This window comes from Melospiza georgiana, chromosome 8 (assembly GCF_028018845.1).
Source record: "Melospiza georgiana isolate bMelGeo1 chromosome 8, bMelGeo1.pri, whole genome shotgun sequence".
Taxonomy (NCBI): Eukaryota; Metazoa; Chordata; class Aves; order Passeriformes; family Passerellidae; genus Melospiza; species Melospiza georgiana.
The window spans coordinates 34,699,452-34,719,979 of NC_080437.1; the positions used below are offsets into that span (position 1 = coordinate 34,699,452).

The 20,528-nt window shown below is 43.9% G+C and overlaps 1 protein-coding gene across 1 annotated transcript in view; it reads right to left on the minus strand.

The window, feature by feature from the left end:
- The window catches only part of ADAM12 (ADAM metallopeptidase domain 12), a 185,856-nt gene that overhangs the window by 37,114 nt on the left and 128,214 nt on the right, over nt 1-20,528 (minus strand). The window contains exons 9-11 of the mRNA XM_058029711.1: nt 20,002-20,171; nt 18,044-18,128; nt 13,181-13,329 (exon numbers count right to left, since the gene is read on the minus strand). Of these exons, the coding sequence (XP_057885694.1) occupies nt 13,181-13,329; nt 18,044-18,128; nt 20,002-20,171 (404 nt within the window). The remainder of the gene's footprint in view (nt 1-13,180; nt 13,330-18,043; nt 18,129-20,001; nt 20,172-20,528) is intronic.

The following is a 20,528-nucleotide window of genomic DNA, read 5'->3' on the forward strand; positions in this document are numbered from 1 at the left end:
TCTGTTGCATATCCCAGTTTTACATAAAAACGAGGGGGGGAAATTAAATTAAAGAATAGAGATAGGGTTGTGTTTGGTAATACAGGTGTAACTGATTTTTCCATGGAAAAATGGCAGCACTAGAGGGAGAAACCCAAGAATAAAGCTCTAGAAGGCAGAAACTCAAGCAGCATAAACGTTTCTAGACCCAGGGAGGTGTTGATTTCAAGGAACTGTGACAATTTTCCAGCCTCCTCTTAAGTCCTGATCTAATTGACATAATTCTTTTGCACTAAAAAGCATCCCCTTGGTTTTAACCTTCTAGACTTTATTACTGCTCTCCAGCTTTTGAAAACAACTTTTTATGGGCTCCTGAGAGAGATGAGCCTACCAGAATAAAAGTGAATTTGCTATGAGATGACATTTTTTGACACTCCAGCTCTTCTGTACAGCAAGTATGTTAATGAATTAGTAAGCATAAAGAACTTCACAGAATTAGGTGTCAAGCAGGAGATAAAATCCAGTTTTCTTTGATATTGAAATAGGTGTTCAGATACTACAGATCCCTTCATGTATCAAGTTCTGTCACTACACGTTATTTCCTACACCTCACGTTTTAGTAGCAATTGTTTCAAATTAGACAAGTGCCAAAATGTGGAGGGACTTTTTAATCTATTAATTAGACAAGTGCCATATTATGGGAGGGCTTTTTAATCCATTATTTAAACAATGTCTTAATTTCTAAGTACTTTTGAGGGAGAAAGGCACAAATGCAGTTTTTGACCCAACCAGCACAGTAAAGGGGGAGTTAAAGGTACCTGCAGATTGCTTCACACCTAAAGCTTTTGCAAACAGCAAATTGAGAAAATTAGGAGGAGGGGAGAAGCTGGAGGAGCCTTTGGGCACTTGAAAGCAGCACAAGATATCAGTCTGATATCTTTGCCCAAGATATCAGTCCCAGAGTTGATGGGGCACATCTTTTTCAGGTGATTTGGAAGGATTTAGCTAAAAATGTAGAGTGGTTTTATCTACAGATAAAGCATTTAAACAGGAATTTTGCTTCAAAAGGTGGAGGATGTCTGACAACCCACACTTATTTTCCTAGCCTATTTTTCACTCCCTTGCTACTCTTTTAGAGTTTTAATCCCTGGAGCATCGATAAAGTAGAGCACAGAATTGGGCCATGCAGTTAGAGATGACATCAAAGCTCTTCTGTCTGGGCTCATGGTCAGTGACTGCAAAACAAGCCCAGACTTCTCCTGCAGCTTTTGTCACCCTCACTGTGAGGTGGCTGCTAACCCTTCCAATAAATAACTGGGATATCTCACACTGGTGTTCATTTAATTGATGTCTGCTTGGAGCCCTGTTGTGCTACAGTGGAATTTCCAGGCTTATTGGAAGGAAAGCCTTTCCAATGAAGTGTTTAAGCTTTGCACACAAATGCCTGAAGTTTGTTTTAATTTTCCCCTGGGGCCAGTGCAGATTCCCAGAATGAATTCCAGCAATCTCCCTTCAGGTGCCCAGACTGGACTGACACAGCCCCAGCTGGGGCTTGGCCTCTCCCATCGCACACAGGGCGCAATTTTAACTACCTGAGATATTCAAAAAGGCAGATTTACAACTCTGAATGGGGGGCTGCAGGGCAGAACAAATGCCTGGATGGTTCCCAAAAATCCATCCTGCAAGGCAACAACGCTTAATGGCTTTATACAGTATAGACTGTTGTGGCAGTCACAAAACTGCCAAATAAAACATTATTAGCAGTTACTTTCCCTTTGACAAATAGATGGTCAGAGAAGTTTTTTCTTGGAGGAGAAGCCTGTTGTGACTTTCCTTTGTGATCTGGGGGTGAAGCAAGACTAAACCAATTTATCAGCCCTGACAGGATCCTGACTCTGTGCTGGAGTTATCTGCATTGCAAAAGCTCCATGGGAATTGAACTCAGACAACTGCTCTTCCTGTTGGAAACCAGACAGCCAAGGCAAGGAGCTGGAATCAGTTTGAATTTGCCTCTGGCTCATCTTTTGCTCTGTTTCCTTTTAGACCACTACCTCATTAATAAAAATCTGCTGGATTGCTGAGAGTTCAGGTTTCACAATCTACTGCTCAGAATTTGAGGCTGATCCAATGCTGACTGCAGGAAAAGTCAGAAAGCAAAGCAGAGCAGAGGGATGAAAAGGCCAGGTCAGGTCTGGTCCCAGGCTAAGGAAAAGCAGGATGCAGACACCCTGTGCCTGCCAGCAGCTCCCAGCAGTGAAGGAAAATCTGGATAAGGAGCACAAGCAGAGTGCCCCGAGTTTAAATTCTGTCACACAAAACACAACATCCTCAGCATGTGACGAGCAAATAAAGACAAATGGTCCAAACCAGTGCTGGAGATCAGCTTCCTGCTGATTTCTGATTAGGGAAAAGGTGCTTTGGTTAGCTCCCAACATGATTTTACAATCTGCTTTTGTTCCAGGCTGTTACATTCTAATTTTCTCCCTTGAAAAACCTTGGAATTGATTTTTTTTTTTCCCATGGCCAGGAGCAGACAGGGATGAAAAAAAAAAAAATTATCTGATTTTGGGAATCAGATTGATGGAAAGACCAGTCATAAAGATGGTGCTCAGGAGATGGATTTGGGTGAGCTTGGACATCAGGTGAGCAGATCAAATGACACCAAGTTAAGGGAAATGGACCCAAAATAGGGCTAAACCAAACCAGGAGAAACCCAGGCCAGGGAGAAGGGATTTCATAGGAAATCTTGAGTTGGAAGGGACCCACAAGAACCCCTCTGGCACAGACAAACCCCAAGGATCAGATCTCTGGATGGAGAAGCTGTTCCGTGGGAAGAGCAGGAGCAGAGAATGAAGTGCATGGAAATGCCACTGGGTGAGAGGGGGGTGCTGGAGAAAAGAATCTGAGCCTGCAAAAAAGCTGGGAATAATAAATACCTGGGGGACAGGCTCATATTGATTTCACTTAGCATCTGTACTGCCCAGGCTCTTAATAAATCAGGACTCCAAGACAGCAGGATCATGGCTCAATTTCTTGGTCTTTGGGAAGATCCAAAGGAAAGATGTGAGGAAAAATAGTGCCAGAAATTAGTCTGAATTTCCCCAGAATTCCCACCTTCCCTTCTTCTGCTATGAGAAAAAAGCTCTTTATGCCATATCACCTAAAACTCCTCAGATGAGGGGAAATGGAATTCTTAAAAAAATCCTAAATATATAACATAGATATATATAAAATCCTAAATATATATACCTTGTAATATAAATATAAATATATCCTTACTGTTATATAAATTTATGACAAAGAATCCTTTTTTCTACCTTCCCCTTTCTTTTTCACAGAGGTGGAACAAACAAAAATTAGCAGCCACGTTGTATTTATTTCATTTTAAGCCATGAGGACAGGATGGATCCAGCCTGATCCAAGATTTAGGCATCCTTGATGAGCAAATTAAAATTTCACTCACAGGAATGAATGGCTTTTGATAAATCTAAAACAACCCCACATGGGTCCTGATGAAATCCTGGCCTTATTGAAGCCCATGAGGGTTTTCATCCCAGTTCTGGATTTCTCACCTGGTGGTGGTTGGCTGCCAGAGGGGGAGATCAGCACAATTTCCATGCTGAAAGAGGCCACAAAAAGGCTCTACAGGACACCAAAGTTATTTCACCTGTTCATTTTAGTGCCTTTACTCTAAAATAGATGGCTTCTTATCTTAACCCACCACTGGGGCTGCATCATCCATTTACAAAGGCTGAAGTGGAGCCTCCCTGCATTGCTGCCACCAGGAAAACGTGCCCAGCCCTCCCTGGCAGGTTTTGACATCAGAAAAGATCAGGAATGACTTTGCAGGAAGGAATTGTCAGGGTAAAATTTCCAGCATTTTGCAGGCACAAAGGGCTCTGCGATTCCCATGCCAATTAACTGTGGGCACCAGTTAATTACAGGGATTCAGCCTTGCAGGTCCACAGCAGCTCCTCCAAGTGCTCCTGGGCACACAACACATGCTCAAAAAGGAGCTTGCATGGGACCTGAAGGATTTTCCCTTTAAGGTACGTTCCCATTTCCAAGCCAGGAATTTGGAATTCATTAACACCAATTAAAATTGGACACTGGGTGCTTAATTCTCCATGCGCTGCTCTGCAGATTTATCCCTGCAGGTTGAAAAGTTTGGGGTTTGTTTTTATTTTTTCTTTTGCTTTTGATGAAGCGGCCAAGATAAAGGGAAATGTCCTGATATGATTTGTTCTCGTGGGTCATGGCAATAGCAGCACTGCAGGAGAAGGATGTCCCTCTCAGAGCTATATTTCCTATGGATATTACAGCAACAAGACAGAAGGCAGCTGAGCTCTCTCATCCCAGCATCCAGGCCAGGAAAAGTGGATACATCTCGTGGCAGAAACCCCTGCTTGTCCTTAAGTATCTGCTATAAATAATCACACCAGGAGTAAAATGTGCTTTCATTGGAGAAGTCACCTCTCTCCTTGTCAGCTTCACTTACAGCAAAGTCATGCTGTCAATCTGAGAGTTCTCCTTCAGAGTACACCAGCAAAGCCAATTATTTTCCCTCCTAACTGCACATCTACTGAAATGGGAAAGACTAAACTAAATAAAAAGCAATTATCCTTTTTCTTTTTCTGTGTGCTAATTGTTAACAGTGACCCACTCCTGCAAAGGGCTGGGAAAAATTAAACGGATTTCAACCAACGCTACTAATTCTTCAACACAGATCTTATTTATCACAAAAATTAAATATATCTGCCAGACATGGAAATTATTAACAAAAAAAAAAAAAAAAAAAAAAAAAAAGAAGGCCAAATGCACTGCAGACGTGGGGCTATTTGGAGTGAAGGGAAAGACTGACATAAATCTATTCTGTAATCTCGTGGCTGTTTCCTACTAAAGGAAGGACCAGAATGCAATGTGCTAAATTACTGGGGCAGAGGGATATGTTGCTTAAAGATTTTTTTCAAAAAAACAAAGCAGTTGCACTGCTGGCACAACAGACCTAGCTCTGTCACAAGTAATTTATTACATCAGTATATCAACTTTATTAAAAAAAGAAAAAGACAACAAAGAAGTCTGTCTTTGTGCCGAGCTCAGCTCACACTGGTTTGGGAACATAAACAGCTTCAGAGTTTAATTAGAAACTGTTTACATCTGAAAGATAATTTCATTTTCCTCAAATTGTAACAGAGGTAATTCCAGATAGTTCTGCTGACTCCAGAGTTTAATGGCTCTGAGCTGCCAGACAGAAAAATGCAAAGTGAGGTCTGAACAGCTGAAAACCCACTGAGAGGGGTCAGGGAATTCTGTGCTAACTACTAATGATTGATTATCTAACATTTAACAGCTCTGCAGCTCCAAGATGCTGCAAGACGTCTACAAAAAAACACTCCATAGACTGAAGTGTCCTTTCCCACACTCTGTTTCTGATTTCTTTCCCATTTCACCCTGACCTTTTGCCTTTTTTTTAAGCTTTATTTATTTGGGTTTTTTTTTTTTAATCTGGAGAAGTGCTGGAAAAAGTGTTTTTCCCTTCAAGTGGATTCTGTTTTCATGGCAAACCTGGCTGTGTGCTGGAAACCTCTGGAGGGTGGATATTTTCACATCTGGAGACTCCAGTTCAGCCTTTGAATGACCAAAATGAGGGTGACCTTATGTTCTGCTTCCTTGAGATCATTTTTCAAAAAGGAGAAAAGTGACTGAAACTAATACTTAATACAACAAATGGCACAAGTGATTAGTACTTTCCCAACTTGACCTTAAGATGTTTCCACTATGTTCTATTTATTTAACTACATGTTTATAAAGTAGTTAAATAAATATTTTTTTCCCGTGGCAGTTCAAAAACCAAACAAAAGCAGATGACAAAATAAGAAGGCTCCTCAGAAAACTCAGAAGACCCAAACCCACTGAGCCCAGAAGCTCTCCAAGATGCAAATATTCACTTGTGCAGTGTAAAATCAGCATTGCTGCCACTGCCCTGCTTTTGATGTGCAGCCCTAAAGCTCATTAATGGTAATGAGGGATGCACAGGGGAGCACAGACCTCCAGCACCATCAAAGGACAGCACTGGGAGCACTTTAATCACGGGGTGCTGCTCCCCCAGACGCTGCCCTGGTGGGGAACGAAGGAGCTGCTGATCCCCTCAGCCTGGGCCATCCCTGCTGCTCCTCCAGCCCAGTTCTCCTGGGCAGCCAGGCTGGAGAAAAGAAATCTCCTTCATGTGCACCCTCCTGCACTCCTGGGCAGCCAGGCACATCCCTGGGGAATCCTTTCATGTACACCCTCCTGCCTCCACAAACCTTGCTCTTCATTTGGGGAGCTCCCATCACCTGGACTGTCACCTCTCTCCCAGAAATGCTGCTCCAGCTCACCAGAGGTGGAAGTAAACTGCAGCACAGGAGCAAAGCAGGTTGGGGTTTGGGTGCAGAGGCCAATTTCTCCTCCCAAACCCATAATTCCACCACAAATATCAGCTGGTTTTAGGACAGAGACCCTGATACAGTTCACACACCTGTGACCTAACAATTAAGGAATATTCACTAATCCAGGTTGTGACACCTCAGTGGCTCTGGGTGATGCCTCAGGTTTGGCTTTTCTGTGTTTCACATTCTGTGCTGCTTTAGTGTGTGGGGCTGGGCTCACATCAGGGATGCTGAGCTCTGTGCACAGAGCAGGGACACAAAACAATTCCTGCTCCAGCTGGGCACCAAGGACAAATGACCCAAATCTCAGCCCAGGAGCACAAACCCCGTGGGCTGCAGAGAGAAAAACAAGCAGGGTGGGACTGCCTGGGCTAAAGCTGGGATGGGACAATGAACTGCAAGGTGCAAATGGAGCAGAACTGATCCCAGGGACAGAGCCCGTGCCCGGCCGTGCATTTTGGGGCCATTTTGGTTCATCTTGGGGGCAGCCCTGGCTGGGCTCTGGTGCTGCCCAAGGTGCAGCCATGGAGGAGATGCTTTGAATCAATCCCTGCTTTATTCTGGAGCTCTGCCCAGCCTCTGCTCTAGGGCAGCCTGCACAAGGCATCACAGGGAATATTCCAGATGCATCCTTGGAGCTCAGGAGTTTGGGAAGAGAGAATTCTGCTGCTGGACTCTGCAATTACAGCTGCTCCTGAATGCCAAAGCTGCTGCCAGCCCTGTCCTTGCACTGAGCACAAACTCCAGAGAAATCTTCAAAGTCTGAGCCCTTACACCAGGAAAATCAGCAAGACCTTCCAGAGTATGGAACAAGCAGGAAGAGAAAACAAATAAAAGCTATTTTAGATGTCCCTGATAATCTATTTGCCACCACAGAAGCTGTCAATAGAGGGGAGCCAATAAAACCAGCTTTTCCTTGCCAGCAGAAATGGGTGTTTACTTATAAAAAAAGCACAAACTAAAGTGTGATATACCCCTTCATTGAAGGTAGCACACAAAAGCAAAGCATCACATGAACTCCTCCTCACTTGCAGCAGAGCTGCCTTTCAATGATAATTGTCCCAGATCCCACAGCACAGGAATTGGCCTCTGAATATCAAATGTTTCCAGAGATCATCCAGGGATGCCTGGATCACTCTACAGCAGATCCATGGCCCAGCTCCTCCCCAGGGAGGCAAACAGGAATGTTCACATTTGCTGCAGCTCCTGTGCAACTCTTGGTGTCACTTGGAGCTCCCCACACACATCTGCTACCACTGCTCAGGAAAAAGCCACTCTGTTTCCACTTAAATATTTTATCTCACCTTAATTACTGCTGATGTACTCAGTGCTCAGCGCAGAATATCTAATTGCTCCTGGAGGGAATTAAAACCCAGTAAGTGCTCAGGCTCTTTTTCAGTGGTACCTGGAAGAAGCCCACCTGATGGTCCTTCCCATGGTTAATTTTCCCCCATTTCTCCTCAGCAGTGCTTAATTGGAGTAATTAGTTTAATTTGGGATTGTCACTCAGCTGAGTCTTAACAGATCCCCCTTGCTCTCACTCTCATTCACAAATAGGCAGCTTCCCATTGTCTCCCTGCTTTAATTCTAACATAAAGGTTTGAATTTTGCTTAAAACTTTACTGATAACAGCAGGATTTTTTTTGAGACTGCTTAGAAAAATGTCTTCTCCAAATTACAGCAGTAAATTAACCAATATTTTTCTATGTATGATTTCTACTCTGTGTTCTTTCTGGGCTCCTAATTGGTTTCCACCCCCAGACTCTACCTCCAAAAACTCAACAATTAAAGTGAAATTTTGTACTGAAAGGCAATTACTCAAAATTAGCTGTTCTTTTTTTCCCTGTGAGGCACCATTCCATAAAAATCCTCTGAAATAATAATCTATAGCTCAGAGGTTAAATTGATCTCATTTCTCCTTTTTTTCTATTTATGGTCATCACTACACAAAACAGGAATTTCCACCAGCAGTGTCACAGCACAAGCCTCACTTCCCTGTAACACTTACAATCATATTTATCCGAGTAAATTCAATTTAAAATCTGAGAGAGAAACAGAGTGACTAAATCCTAGCTGTGAAAATTGGAAATGGGAACACAAGATTGAAGATAAGAACAGGGGAGAAAAAACGCAGGCAGAGGGGTTCAGTTCATTCTTGACTTTTCAAAAGGAGCATCACACAGAAGGAACAGGACAAAGGGAGTTGTTGTGAGGGAAGGATCCCAAAGAAGCTGCTTCCTCCTTCCTGTGTGTCATCAAGGGGTGGAAATCAGAATATGCCTTGGAAAAGAGGAAAGCCACGTCTGCTGGGGGTCTAGACTAAAATAAAAGTTTCCCAAGAGATGTTCTTTCATTCAGAAGTTTGTTAAGCAGATATCAATAGCCATGCTCTCTCACACATCAGATTTTCTACTTCTTGAATATCTACACTCATTACATGTCCTGAAACAATAGCCCACACAGAATTTATATTTTCCTGAGTATTTCAAATTATTTTGCATTTACTTAATCTTTTCTCCATCATGAGCTTTGAGGAGAACCTTCCAGATGAATGTGAGGCGTTCCATCTCATAATAAATGTACAGAGAAGCAATGGGGCGTGGGGCAGTGGGACAGACCTGAGAAAATCTCCACCATTCCCATACCCAGGTGCAAGGGGGATTGGAGGGGAACATCCCAAAGCAGCCCTTTCCCCATTTTCCACCAGCCTGTGTGTGTGGGAAGGCAAAGAGAGATGGAACAAATGGCTCTGTCCTGGTCACCATCTCCATCAGCCCTGGCTGGGATGATCCAGCAACAAAAAATGAACGTGGGAAGAGAAAATGCTTCCACCAGGGGCCAGTGAAAATGGATTTGATAAAATTTAAATAAAATAAAAATTTAATATTGGGCAACCCAAAGGGAAAAGGGTATTTTGTTATTGCAGGAATTGGGCATCCCAAAGGGAAAACCCAACTGCAGGATGAGCATCTGAATGGGTGAAACTGCCCATCCTGGGAGGATTCCTGCTCTCATTAACCTCACAGGAAGAGGAAATGGAAAGGGATCAGGGAGCACTCCCTGTGGGAGGGAGGGAAGAGCAAATTTCCCTGCAGCCAGGTTCCCTGTGTGGGGCTCAAAGAGCACAGCAATCAAGGACACAGGAAAGTGGGACAGGGGAAGTTCAACGTTTGAGTTTTCAGGAAGGGAGAACACCAACTCTCAAAACTTTGCTTCTCTTAAGGCTGCAAAAAAATCTCAGACATATCTGAAGTCAATATTTCAACTTCTTAGTGGGAGCTCACCCAGTTTCAAACCCCATGGAGAGCCCTGTGCTCAATTTTGATGAAGTAAAAATTTGTGTAAAAACTGCATTTCCAGAATTATTAAATAAACGAGCGCTGCTAATGGGCAGCATTCTGCTCTGCATAAATTCTGCTCACATTTACAGGGGTATAAATCCAGCCCAATGCCTTGGGCTGCACCAGAACAACTCCTGGGTATTTATCTGCCTGGCAGGAGGAATATTTTCACTCCTAAGAGGCGACACTTTAGGGAGATATTTGGAAAAATAGTGGAATACTGAAGTGGCCTCACTGGCTCAGCCCAGTCCCTTAGTTTCCAGATAATAAGATCTCAGTAAAAAGATTCACAAATCTCTCCAATTTTCCTTCTTTGGCACTTGCAACCATGTACAAGTCAATTTAAAAAACTAGAGGAATATCATTACCATAGATGCATTAAAAAGATGTGTATTAAATATTCCTTACTGATATGATTAGTATCAATATTAAATATATTAAAATATTAACAGTCTGTTTTATAAAATATTACTTTCAGTACTAAATATTCCTTATTGATAGTATTTTATAGGAACCACTCCTGTTTCTACGGAAGGATTTATGTGACTTTCATAGCAGATATTTGAATCTCTCCAAGTCCTGTATTGACACAAATTTGTGGGGTTTTGTGCATGATTCCATGTTAAGAAAAAATACATTTTGCTAAAGTAGTAGGTCTTTAGACATTTGTAGCTCGCACACAACTGGTGCTCATCTTGCTGGTGTCTTTTAAGAATAAAACTATAGGAAGCTGATTAAAGCATGGATCCAACAGAGTTTAAATTCCACCCTGATCCCTGGAGGATTTTTCCCACCAAGACAAAATTTCCAAGACCTCTTCAAAGACTGAAACAGAGGAACTGAATGAAATTACAATAATTGATGAAATCCCTTTTAAGTCAACAGCCTTAAAACATTTCCTTTTGTGCACAACCACACCAGTGACTCCAAAGTGAAATTCACAGAGACCTTTCTGCCATAACTTGGTATTTCCTATTTTTGTAGACGTCAGATAAGGACTTCTCAGTGCTTTTTACACTAACTTCAGTTAGATTTTTCTTTATTCCACTCATTAAATCTACCTTAAACCAATTAGCAAAGCACAGAGGCAGTGCAGTGAGTACACTGAGAGCAGGCTGTCTCTCTAAATGGACATGGGATTCTCTTAGCTTTGATTTTTTGGCTATTTCCAGAGTGCATTTGAGATAAGGAACATTCATTTGGCCTTTCCTTAACAGAGAAACACTTCCAGAGAGGAAAACTTTCCAGTGTTCTTTCAATAATGGTGCTCAGGGGAATACTGCTATTGGTGAGACACGTTGGGTAATTAACTATTCAAAGTGTTAATTTGAAATGGGTGAGAGGCAGCTTGGCTCAAGGCATGGAGTGTTCTCCAGGAATATCTGTCACGGATTGACAGCCTGGTGTGGAGATAAAGCCTGAGGCTGTAAACCCAAAGCTGAAGTTTCCATTTCTGAATCAATAATCAGTGCAAACAATCAGCACAGCTCCTCCTCGGGCACCAGCTGAATGCAGAGTTTGGCGAAAACCCAAAGAGGGGGATGTGAAAATCCCCCAAACCTTCAACCTGGGAGGTTCTGCAGGAACCCCAGTGGGGGAGCTGAGCTGCTTGGGATGGGGAATGGGATCCCCAACTCCTCCTGTCCTGAGGAACCCTGCGTGGGCACAGCCCTGCTCTGAGCCAGCCCCAGCCCAGTGCCTGGACTGGCACATGCAGCACACAGGACTGACAGGGTCAGACACCCCCAAGGACTCCAGGGTGAAACAGGAATGAACAAGGAGCTCTTTAATGTCCCTCTCACCACATGAGTTCAGAAAGTGCCCAGAAATCTCTGTCCTGAGAGCATCCCTGTGTTTATTGCAATAAACATCTGGGTGCAGAAGCAGTAACTCAGCTGAGCTGGCAGAAAATGGAATGTTTCCTTGAGGAACTGAGCCCAGCCCAGTGCCCAGCTCAGCCCAGAGCCCTGTCCCATGTCATTCTGTGTGTGACAGAGCCCTGACCAGTGCAGGATGCATTCCAAGGGGATGATTACCACCCATTGTCTCACAAGAGCTCAGTTATTTTTCCTTCCCAGACTGCAGAAATCCCTCTCGTTCTCCCCCACTCTCACAACTCTTTTGTTTGTGTCTCAGCTTGCTGTGCTTGGCCCCTGGCCACAGCCCTGATTCCTGCCCTGGTGGATGGAGGGTGACAGCTTTGCCTTTGAAGGAGTTCCAAGGCTGCTGCTGGGCTGAGCAGCAGGGAACAGCCCTGCCCAACCCTCCCTGGCCTCTCCCACATTGCTCCCCTTCCTTCCCAGAAACCTGCAGTCCTGGAAAAGGCACAGGGGGGGCTGATCACAGCTCCCAGAAGAGGTTTTTAAGCAACAGATGAACTTGAGGCACACAGAGAGAACACAGGAGCTGGAAGGGACAGCAGAGAACATCCAGAGCATCCTCTTGTCCTAAGGCACATCCAGCTGTACCTACACTGCTGGCAGATATTTGCCTCACTGGTTCTTGCTGGATTCCAGTCACAGGCAGTTTAATTGGCAAATCTTACTTGAATTTAATCCTTTCAGTCCTAGCCTGAACACGGACATGGAGAACTCATTCCTCATATCCTTCAGTTTCAACAGGAACTTAAAATACATCCCTGCAAGCAGTGACAGCTCACTCTGCCCAGGGTGCCTGAAATTCAAGTGTCTACAGAACACTCTTGTGCTTGGCACAGTGCCCTTGCCAGCAGCAGAGCCCCCCTCAGCTCTGACAGGGAACCAGGGAATTTCCTGAGCTGGAAGGGACCCACCAGGATCACTGAGTGCAGCTGCTGGCCCTGCACCCACAGGAGTGACCACAGGTTCACTGGTTCTTATTTCCCACATTTCTAATCTCTTTTCTTGGAAGATCTCCCTCTGGACACAGAACAGCCTTAATCCCACTGACCTGACAGATTTCATTTTCTCATGAGCTGAAAGTGCTCACAACTTGCAACAAAGGTTTGTGCAGAACTAAAACCTGCTCTGCATGAGACAAAGAGTTTGCAGAGAGCCTGAGAGTGCATTTCCTGCATTACTGAATTTCCTACCCACTCATCTCAGCCTTGGCTCATTTCCTACTGTGACTGATGCCCAGCTGGCAAGATGAGAGGAGGTGAAATTCTGATTTAACACTTGCAACACAGTTTGTTTGGCTCTGGATTGTTTTTCTGTTTTTTTAAATTACCCAGTTTCTTACAGCACTTTTGTCTCTCACACTGTTAACCTGGAAATAGAAACGTGCAATAGTACACATGCTCTGATAACATTTCATTTTTTCAGCTTGAGGAGGGTAACTGCAAGATTTAACAGGTGTTGAAAAACCTTTTGTGTCTTTTTTTGTACCTTTGGATGTTCCTGAGGCACAAATGAAGGCACAGCTGTCCCAGTGTAGCTGTAGGCTGGCACTTACCCAGTGGAGGGGTTCATGATGCAGCCCCCTTTCTCAGTGGAAGCTCTGCAGCTGCAGCCCCTCTCCAGGGTGTCGTGATTCATGCCAAAGTTGTGCCCCAGCTCGTGAGCCAGCGTCACTGCTGCACCCAGAGGGTTTTCTGAGTGATCCTTCAAAACAAAACCCCACAGGAGAACCAGTCAGCTCAGCACACAAACCCAGCTCAAGGCACACATTCCCCCTCCAAGGTCCCATTGCCTGTCCTTTGAAATGGTTTATAAGCTTTACTCTGTTGTTAAATAAACTCAATTTTAAATTCATCCCTGTGGGGATTTCAGGACAGCCTTTCTGGCCACCCAGTTTCCCCATCAGACATTTGAAACCATTGAGCAGCTGTGAACATCTCTCTCTGCTGTTCAAGGAATGCCCCAAACCCCCAGGTGCCCCAGGTGGCAGAGAGAGCTCACCAGACATGGAGTGTTGGAAAGGGCAATAATCTATGGGTGAGGATGAGTGTGGTGAGGGACAAGTTAAGGAGGCAAATTAAAAATGCAGACAGAGATTTCACTCAGTGTATTTAATCTGCTTCAGACCATTTTGATAATATCAGAATGTTCAAGACTTCACAAACCTTTTAAGAAAAACCAAGAACCTTTAAAAATCTCCTTTTTAAAATGAAAGGCCAGAGCAAGCCAAAATCTTCCATGGCCTCTTATTAACCTATAAATACTCTAAGTGTTGAGAGTGTCAGTTTGAAATTTTAACACTAATCCACGTTTAAATGCTGATTGTTGGGACAATAATTTCTGAGAAATTCACTGCATGATTTGATTACAGGCTGCTGATCAGAATGATGTTTTGGCTTAACCACAAGGAAGAGACCTTTCCACACTGATCATTTTCCTTGAGGGAAAAAAAATCCACTACACTTGTAAGAAAGCTTTCCCTGAAGGCATAAACATGTAATATAAATGCATGATCCACTATTTATCAGTCAGTAAATGGAATTACTGTGTGCAGCTGCCTGCTCTAGAAGCTTGCATGAATATATTCACTTTAAATAACTCTTTCAGCATCATCTAAGCCAAACTCCAGACTAAAAAGTGAAAGGTAGAACTGTCTAAAACATTATCTGTGTACTAATGGAGGCCTTGATACATGACTTGGGGTAGATTTAAGAGTTTCTTCTTTCATCTGTCTGGGCCAATATTTTTAGTAAATCATTTCTCAAGCAGCAAACAAAATCAAGAAGAGAATACAGTCATTCTAAAAAAGTCAAAAATGTTCCTTCTGTAATTGGAATCAACTCAAAAGAATTTTTTCTGTTCACAAAATGTCTCTTTTTTAAAAAAAATCCTGAATTTTAAAATCTTGATATAAAAATCTTGTGACAGGCAGTTTGTGTGCAGTTTGTCCTGCTCAACACCCACGTAATGAGATATCTTATCTAGATACTGGTCTGATACAGATGGGTTTATCTTTGTGCACACAGTAATTGATGGAATACTTAGAGAATTCAGTGTAATTGAACCTGATGTCACAAAAAGAGCACAACCTCTCACTCAAATGGGGAAAAAAAAATGCAGGGCTGAAGATTAGGAAAACAGCAAAATAATTCCATATAATTTACCACTGAGTCACTGGATGATGCCCTGAAATTCAGGCTATCTGGTCAAGGCAGAAACTCCTCACTGAGCTACAGACACCCAGCAAATTGAGCCCAGACTTTCTTTATATTTCCAGTATCTCCTCCACTGACTGAGCAGTGATTATATTTCTCTGAATACTCTGAAGCTGTCAACTAAAACTAAAACCAAGGATTCACACAGTCCACTCCAGAAGTGGAGCAATAAATGATGTGAAATGCAATTTGGGACTTGAAAAGGCAAACAATTATTGCAGCCCATGCGGTTCTCATTACTTGCTCAGATCCACTTGGAATGCAATTTTATCAGCTTCTAGAGAGGGTTTGCAGAAGGAGGAATGTGATGCCTCAGCAAAAGAGGTTATTTGAAGACAGCATAAATGAAGATTATCAAAACAAACAGTGACATGTTCCATTTGATACTGAGGCCGCTTAAGAATCACAAGGACTAAAGAAATGAATAGCAATGTGACTTTGATTTATTCCACCAGGGTCCTTCAAAGTTAGCTTGAGCAGTAAAAGTCATTACCAAACACATTTCACAACCACTGAATAAGCAACCATCTACTGTTAAGGCATTATAAGCTGTTGCACAAAACATGCAGCTGCTTTCAGCTGAATTCTGCTTCATTCCACTGGGATTTCAATCAAACCCTAATCATTAAATGCTGTCACCTACTGCTCCACCAGGCAAATGCCCTGCTTGCTCCTGGTATATTCAGCGTGTTCACTCTGTTCATGGAGTCACAGAATGGTTTGAATTGGAAGGGAGCTTAAAAATTATCCAGTCCCAGCTCAATTCCACTGTCCCAGGTGCTCCAAGCCCCATCCAGCCTGGCCTTGGGCACTCCCAGGGATCCAGGGCAGCCACAGCTGCTCTGGGCACCCTCACAGAGGACAATTTCCTCCTAATATCCCGTTTAAATCTCTCCTCTGTAAGTTTAAAACCCTTCTCCCATCATTGTCTGCCCAGATAAAAAGTCACTTTCCTCTTCTCTCAGAAATATTTTACTTTTAAATCCATGAATTCAGCGGGCAACCTTTGGAAACAGAAGAATGAAGACTGAATCACGTCAAAGACTTGCTTTAATGTCAACTTCTCTTTGGTTTTTCTGTGACACTACAGAAACTTCACAGGGAAATGAAATGATAAAGGTCTTGTTAAAGCTCCTCACACTCACATGGCTGCTCTCCCTGCTTTGAGTTCCCCTGAAAATTAATGGCAGACAGGGTGTCACCCACTGAGAGAGCTCAGCCCTATAGAAAAGAGACAGGCAGGCTCCCAGGGAGGCATGACAGAGGAATTTAGATCATAAAGCAGAGCTGACTAACTGCAGAAAGAAGCAGGAAAATCACATCAGACAAGAGTCACTCCAGATTTTGCATTCAAATGTCATTTCTGACGCAGTCTCTCATTGTCTTTTCCTCCAGAACAGGTTTGAGAGTGTGGGAGCTTTTGGTGTAGAGGGCTGGGGGTGGGATGGATGAGAAATTGGCTGAATTATGAGGTTGGCCAAATGTTCATTTGTGCAGTGCCGAGACACCTGAGCCCTGACCTTCCCAGGCTGAGGGTGATTCATTCTTTACAGAATCACAGAATCTTTTAGGGTGGAAAAGACCTTTAAGACCACGGAGTCCAACCATTCCCAGCACTGCCAAGGCCACCACTGCCCCATGTCCCCAAGTGCCACCTCCAGAGGGCATTTAAATACTTCCAGGGATGGGGACTCCACTCCTTTCCTGGGCAGCTGTGCCAATATATATAAATATATAAATATATTAAATATAAAAATAAAAATAAAATAGAAATATATATTAATACAGGTACCAATATATATAAATATATCTATCTGTGCCTGAATCTGCTTTTTCTAACTCAGGGCATGGTTGGGCAGCTGCACTTTTGGGTTTTGGGGTGAGTGTTTGCTTCATTTGGATTTGGCTCCTTTTTGAGGATTTGCTTAAAGAGCTGGAGAACGTTTCTGATTATTCTGTACAAGTTTCAAGTTAATTTGCACCTCAAAAGATTAAATTCACTGAATCTCTGGGTAACATCCTGCTCCCCTTCACCACAGAAGCTTCAGCCTGGCCCAGGACTCATCCACAGAGCCTGGGTTTCTCCTGGACAGATAAATCAGTCCCCTCTCTATGAGAATGCTCTAAAGAAATGCTGATTCTTGTTTTCTTGTTACTGGAATGAACTATTAGTAATTATTTCTCTTTAAAATGACAGCTTCCAGAGCAAAGAGAACTGACTTGGCTGTAAATTACACTGTGGAGTGTTTTAAATCTTATGCTAAAAATTAAAAGGACAGAAAGTCATCGTTAGGGGCATCTCTGACTGCAGATAAAGCCAAATGGCTGCAGGGCTGAGTCAAATGGGTAAAATGGGGCTCTCTGCCTCATCTGTGCCTTTACCAAGACTTGGGGGTGCACTGGGACACTCCTACAGCTCTTTCTTCATTTTTTCCTTCCTTTTCCTTTTGTACCTCTCCCCCAGTGAATAATTGTTACAGACAGCAATTACAGACTCAGCTTCTCAAGCTACCAAGAGCCTGAAACCTTTATCTTTTCTACAACTTTGACACAACTTTTCCCAAATTATGTGATTTGACCGTTCTAGTTTAAAGCTTCTTCCCCCTGTCTTAGCACAAAGCACAGCAAAACTGAAATTTCAAAAAAGAAAAAATCAGAAAGAAAGTACATCAGAACTACTTGCAGAGATTGGACAAGATGTTTGCTTGTGTGTTCACCATGTCTTGCATCTAACAACAACAATCATGCCCTGGGAGAGACTCAGCTGGAATAAATGCTGCCATTGTTTGTTCTCTCTGTCTGGCAGTGCAATAAAACCACTGCTGCAAAGATGGAAAATAAGGCCTAACACAGGAAACTCTATAAATACAGAATAAAATCAATATAATAAAAGATTCAGGATAGACTGCTGCTGCCTGTAACACAAGTATACCCAAGTGTATAACAAATACATCTTCTGGTTCTCTTCCTCACAGCACCTCAGCACCTGGTTCAATAACAATTAGAGCAATAAACTCCTTGCAAAGAGGCCCTGCTATATTTTAATGCAATATTTTGGTTGTTTTCACTATGGCAACTATCACTTACAAGCAATCCGAACAACAGAGGGATGGAAAACGGGACAGATGGGGCAGGAGTGCAGGGCTGGTGTGGTGTCCCCCCAGCTGGGCCAGAGAGAGTGGCTGAGAGCTTGCCCCACTTACCATGACGACCCCTCCAGACTGCTCTGCTGTGCACATGCTCATGATGGGAGCCATGCCAATGGTGGTGCCCTGGAAGTACACCCCGCTGCAGAGGGAGAGGAGACACAGAGCCGCCAGTCAGTGCCACCATACCCCCCTGTCCCCTCCAGCTCTGGCTTTCTGCCAGTCTCAAACACAGGCCCCGCATCTGCCCCTCACATTGGCAGCTCTAAAGCAATGGAAAGCCCAGATGGGCTGTGCTGCCTCAGCTGAACTGAACCACGGGGCCCCAGCTCTTGGGGCATCCACTGCATCACCCCCATTGGGTCACCACAAATGAATCATCTGCATTGGATCACCCTCGATGGATCACTCCCAATGGATCACCCTCACTGGGTGACCCAAAATGGATCACCCCCAGGGGATCACTCCCAATAGGTCACCCCCAATGGATCACCTCCAATGGATAACCCTCATTGGATCACCCTAAATGGATCATCCCCACGGGATCATCCCCAATGAATCACTATCACTGGATCATCTTCATTGAATCACCCCCACTGGATCACCCCCAACTGATCACTCCCAATGGATCACCCCCAATTGATCACTCCCAATGGATCACCCTCACTGGATCACTCCCATTGGATCATCCCCAATGGATCATTACCATTGGATTATCCTCAATGGATCATCCCCATTGGATCTCCCTCACTGGATCACCCCCAATAGATCACCCCCACTGGGATCTCTCCCAATGGATCACCCTCACTGGATCATCCCCAATGGATCATCCCCACTGGATCACCATCACTGGATATCCTCATTGGATCACTCCCACTGGATCATCCCCAATGGATCATCCCCACTGGATCACCCTCAATGGATCATCCCCATTGGATCTCCCTCACTGGATCACCCCCAAAGGATCACCCACACTGGATCACCCCCAAATGGATAATCCCCAATGAATCATCCCCTTGGATCACCCCCATTGGGTCACCCTCATTGGGTCACCCCCACTGGATCACCCTCCTCAGCTTTCCCTGCTGCAACAGGACCCTTGCTCCCCTCCTCTGTCTCTGAGGCTGGGAACAGGAGCACAAGCACAGAGATGGTGTCTCTAACTCAAAGCAGGGTTATTGTGATGCAGGGGGAAGTTTATGTGCTGCTTGTGGTGATGCACAGCCTCGAGTGTAATAATTTCAAACCAAGTGTTATTGTACATATACAGCAATCAAATATCTCAGGGGGGACAGTTTGGAAAGGCTCAATTTATTCTTATTCAGGTAATGTAAGAAGTAAATAACTCCTTTTAATTACTGAGACATCAGTTGTGTTTATCTGTTCAGTATAAAGAATAGTCAATTGATCAAAACAATATCTATTCAACAAAGATGTGTTCCTCTTTCCTTTTTTTTGAGAGTGCTTTTACTTTTACAGAACCATAGACTGGTTTGGGTTGACAGGGGCCTTTACTCAATTCCTTATTCCAAGAAAAAGCAGCAGTGTAAAATATGTTTATGGTTTAATTTTTAAATCATGAATGCAAATGAATTGTCTAAATTAGACAGCATTTTCACGCATACTGAGGTCTTTTCATTAAGAAATAGGCTTCACTTAGGGTCAGAGCAGGACTGCCTTTCCCAGTGACAATTTAGACTGAGGGCAGTTTGAATTGGTTGTAAATTCCCACCCTGAGCATGCAGCAGCTGATTACAACCCCTGCTCTACAGGAGTTACAGACAGGCTCAGGACAGGCTTTGAGCACCAGGGATGGGAAAGGAAACTCACCTGGAGCACCTGCAGAGTGATCTTGGGTTTGATGCTTGCAGAGGGGAAAGGCAAACCCTCAGGAGCACAGATGCTCCTTCCAAGAGCTTAGCAGCTGGGGAAGGTCTCAGCATAGCATCCTGAAATGCCCAAAATCCCCCAAACCCCCAAATCCTGGTGGGTACCAAATGCAGAGCCGAGCCTACCTGATGAGCTGGGCGTTGTCGTGGGCTTTCCGAGGTAGGAGCTTGAGCTTCCTCCAGTCCAGGAACTCGTGCAGGCTGGTGAAGGGGTCCTGGGAGATGGAGCACTTGTCCATGTCATTCCACACCTCCACTCCCACCAGCGCCACTCGGATGTTCAGGGGCCTGTAGAACTGAGGAGAAGAGAAAAGTAGGAAATGTGTGTTTAAAAAATATTTCAGACTAGAATATTTCAACAAAAACATAACAATGAACCTTTGTTGTAGAGGTTAAAACAATTTCTTCTTCAGGGCAAAACACCTGACAGGACTCAGACAAAATATTTCCAAGACTCCCAAAAACAGTTGTGACCCAACCTAATACTGATAAGGCATTCAAAGAGATCCAGGAATTTCCTGCTTCTCCCTGAACTCCCTGCCCGTGCCCTTCAGCTCTGAAGGAACCCCAGGCCATGGCAGATGAGTGTCCCAGGGCTGTCCCACCCCAGATTGCACAAATCCCATCCCAGAGGCAGAGGAACTGTGCTGTGG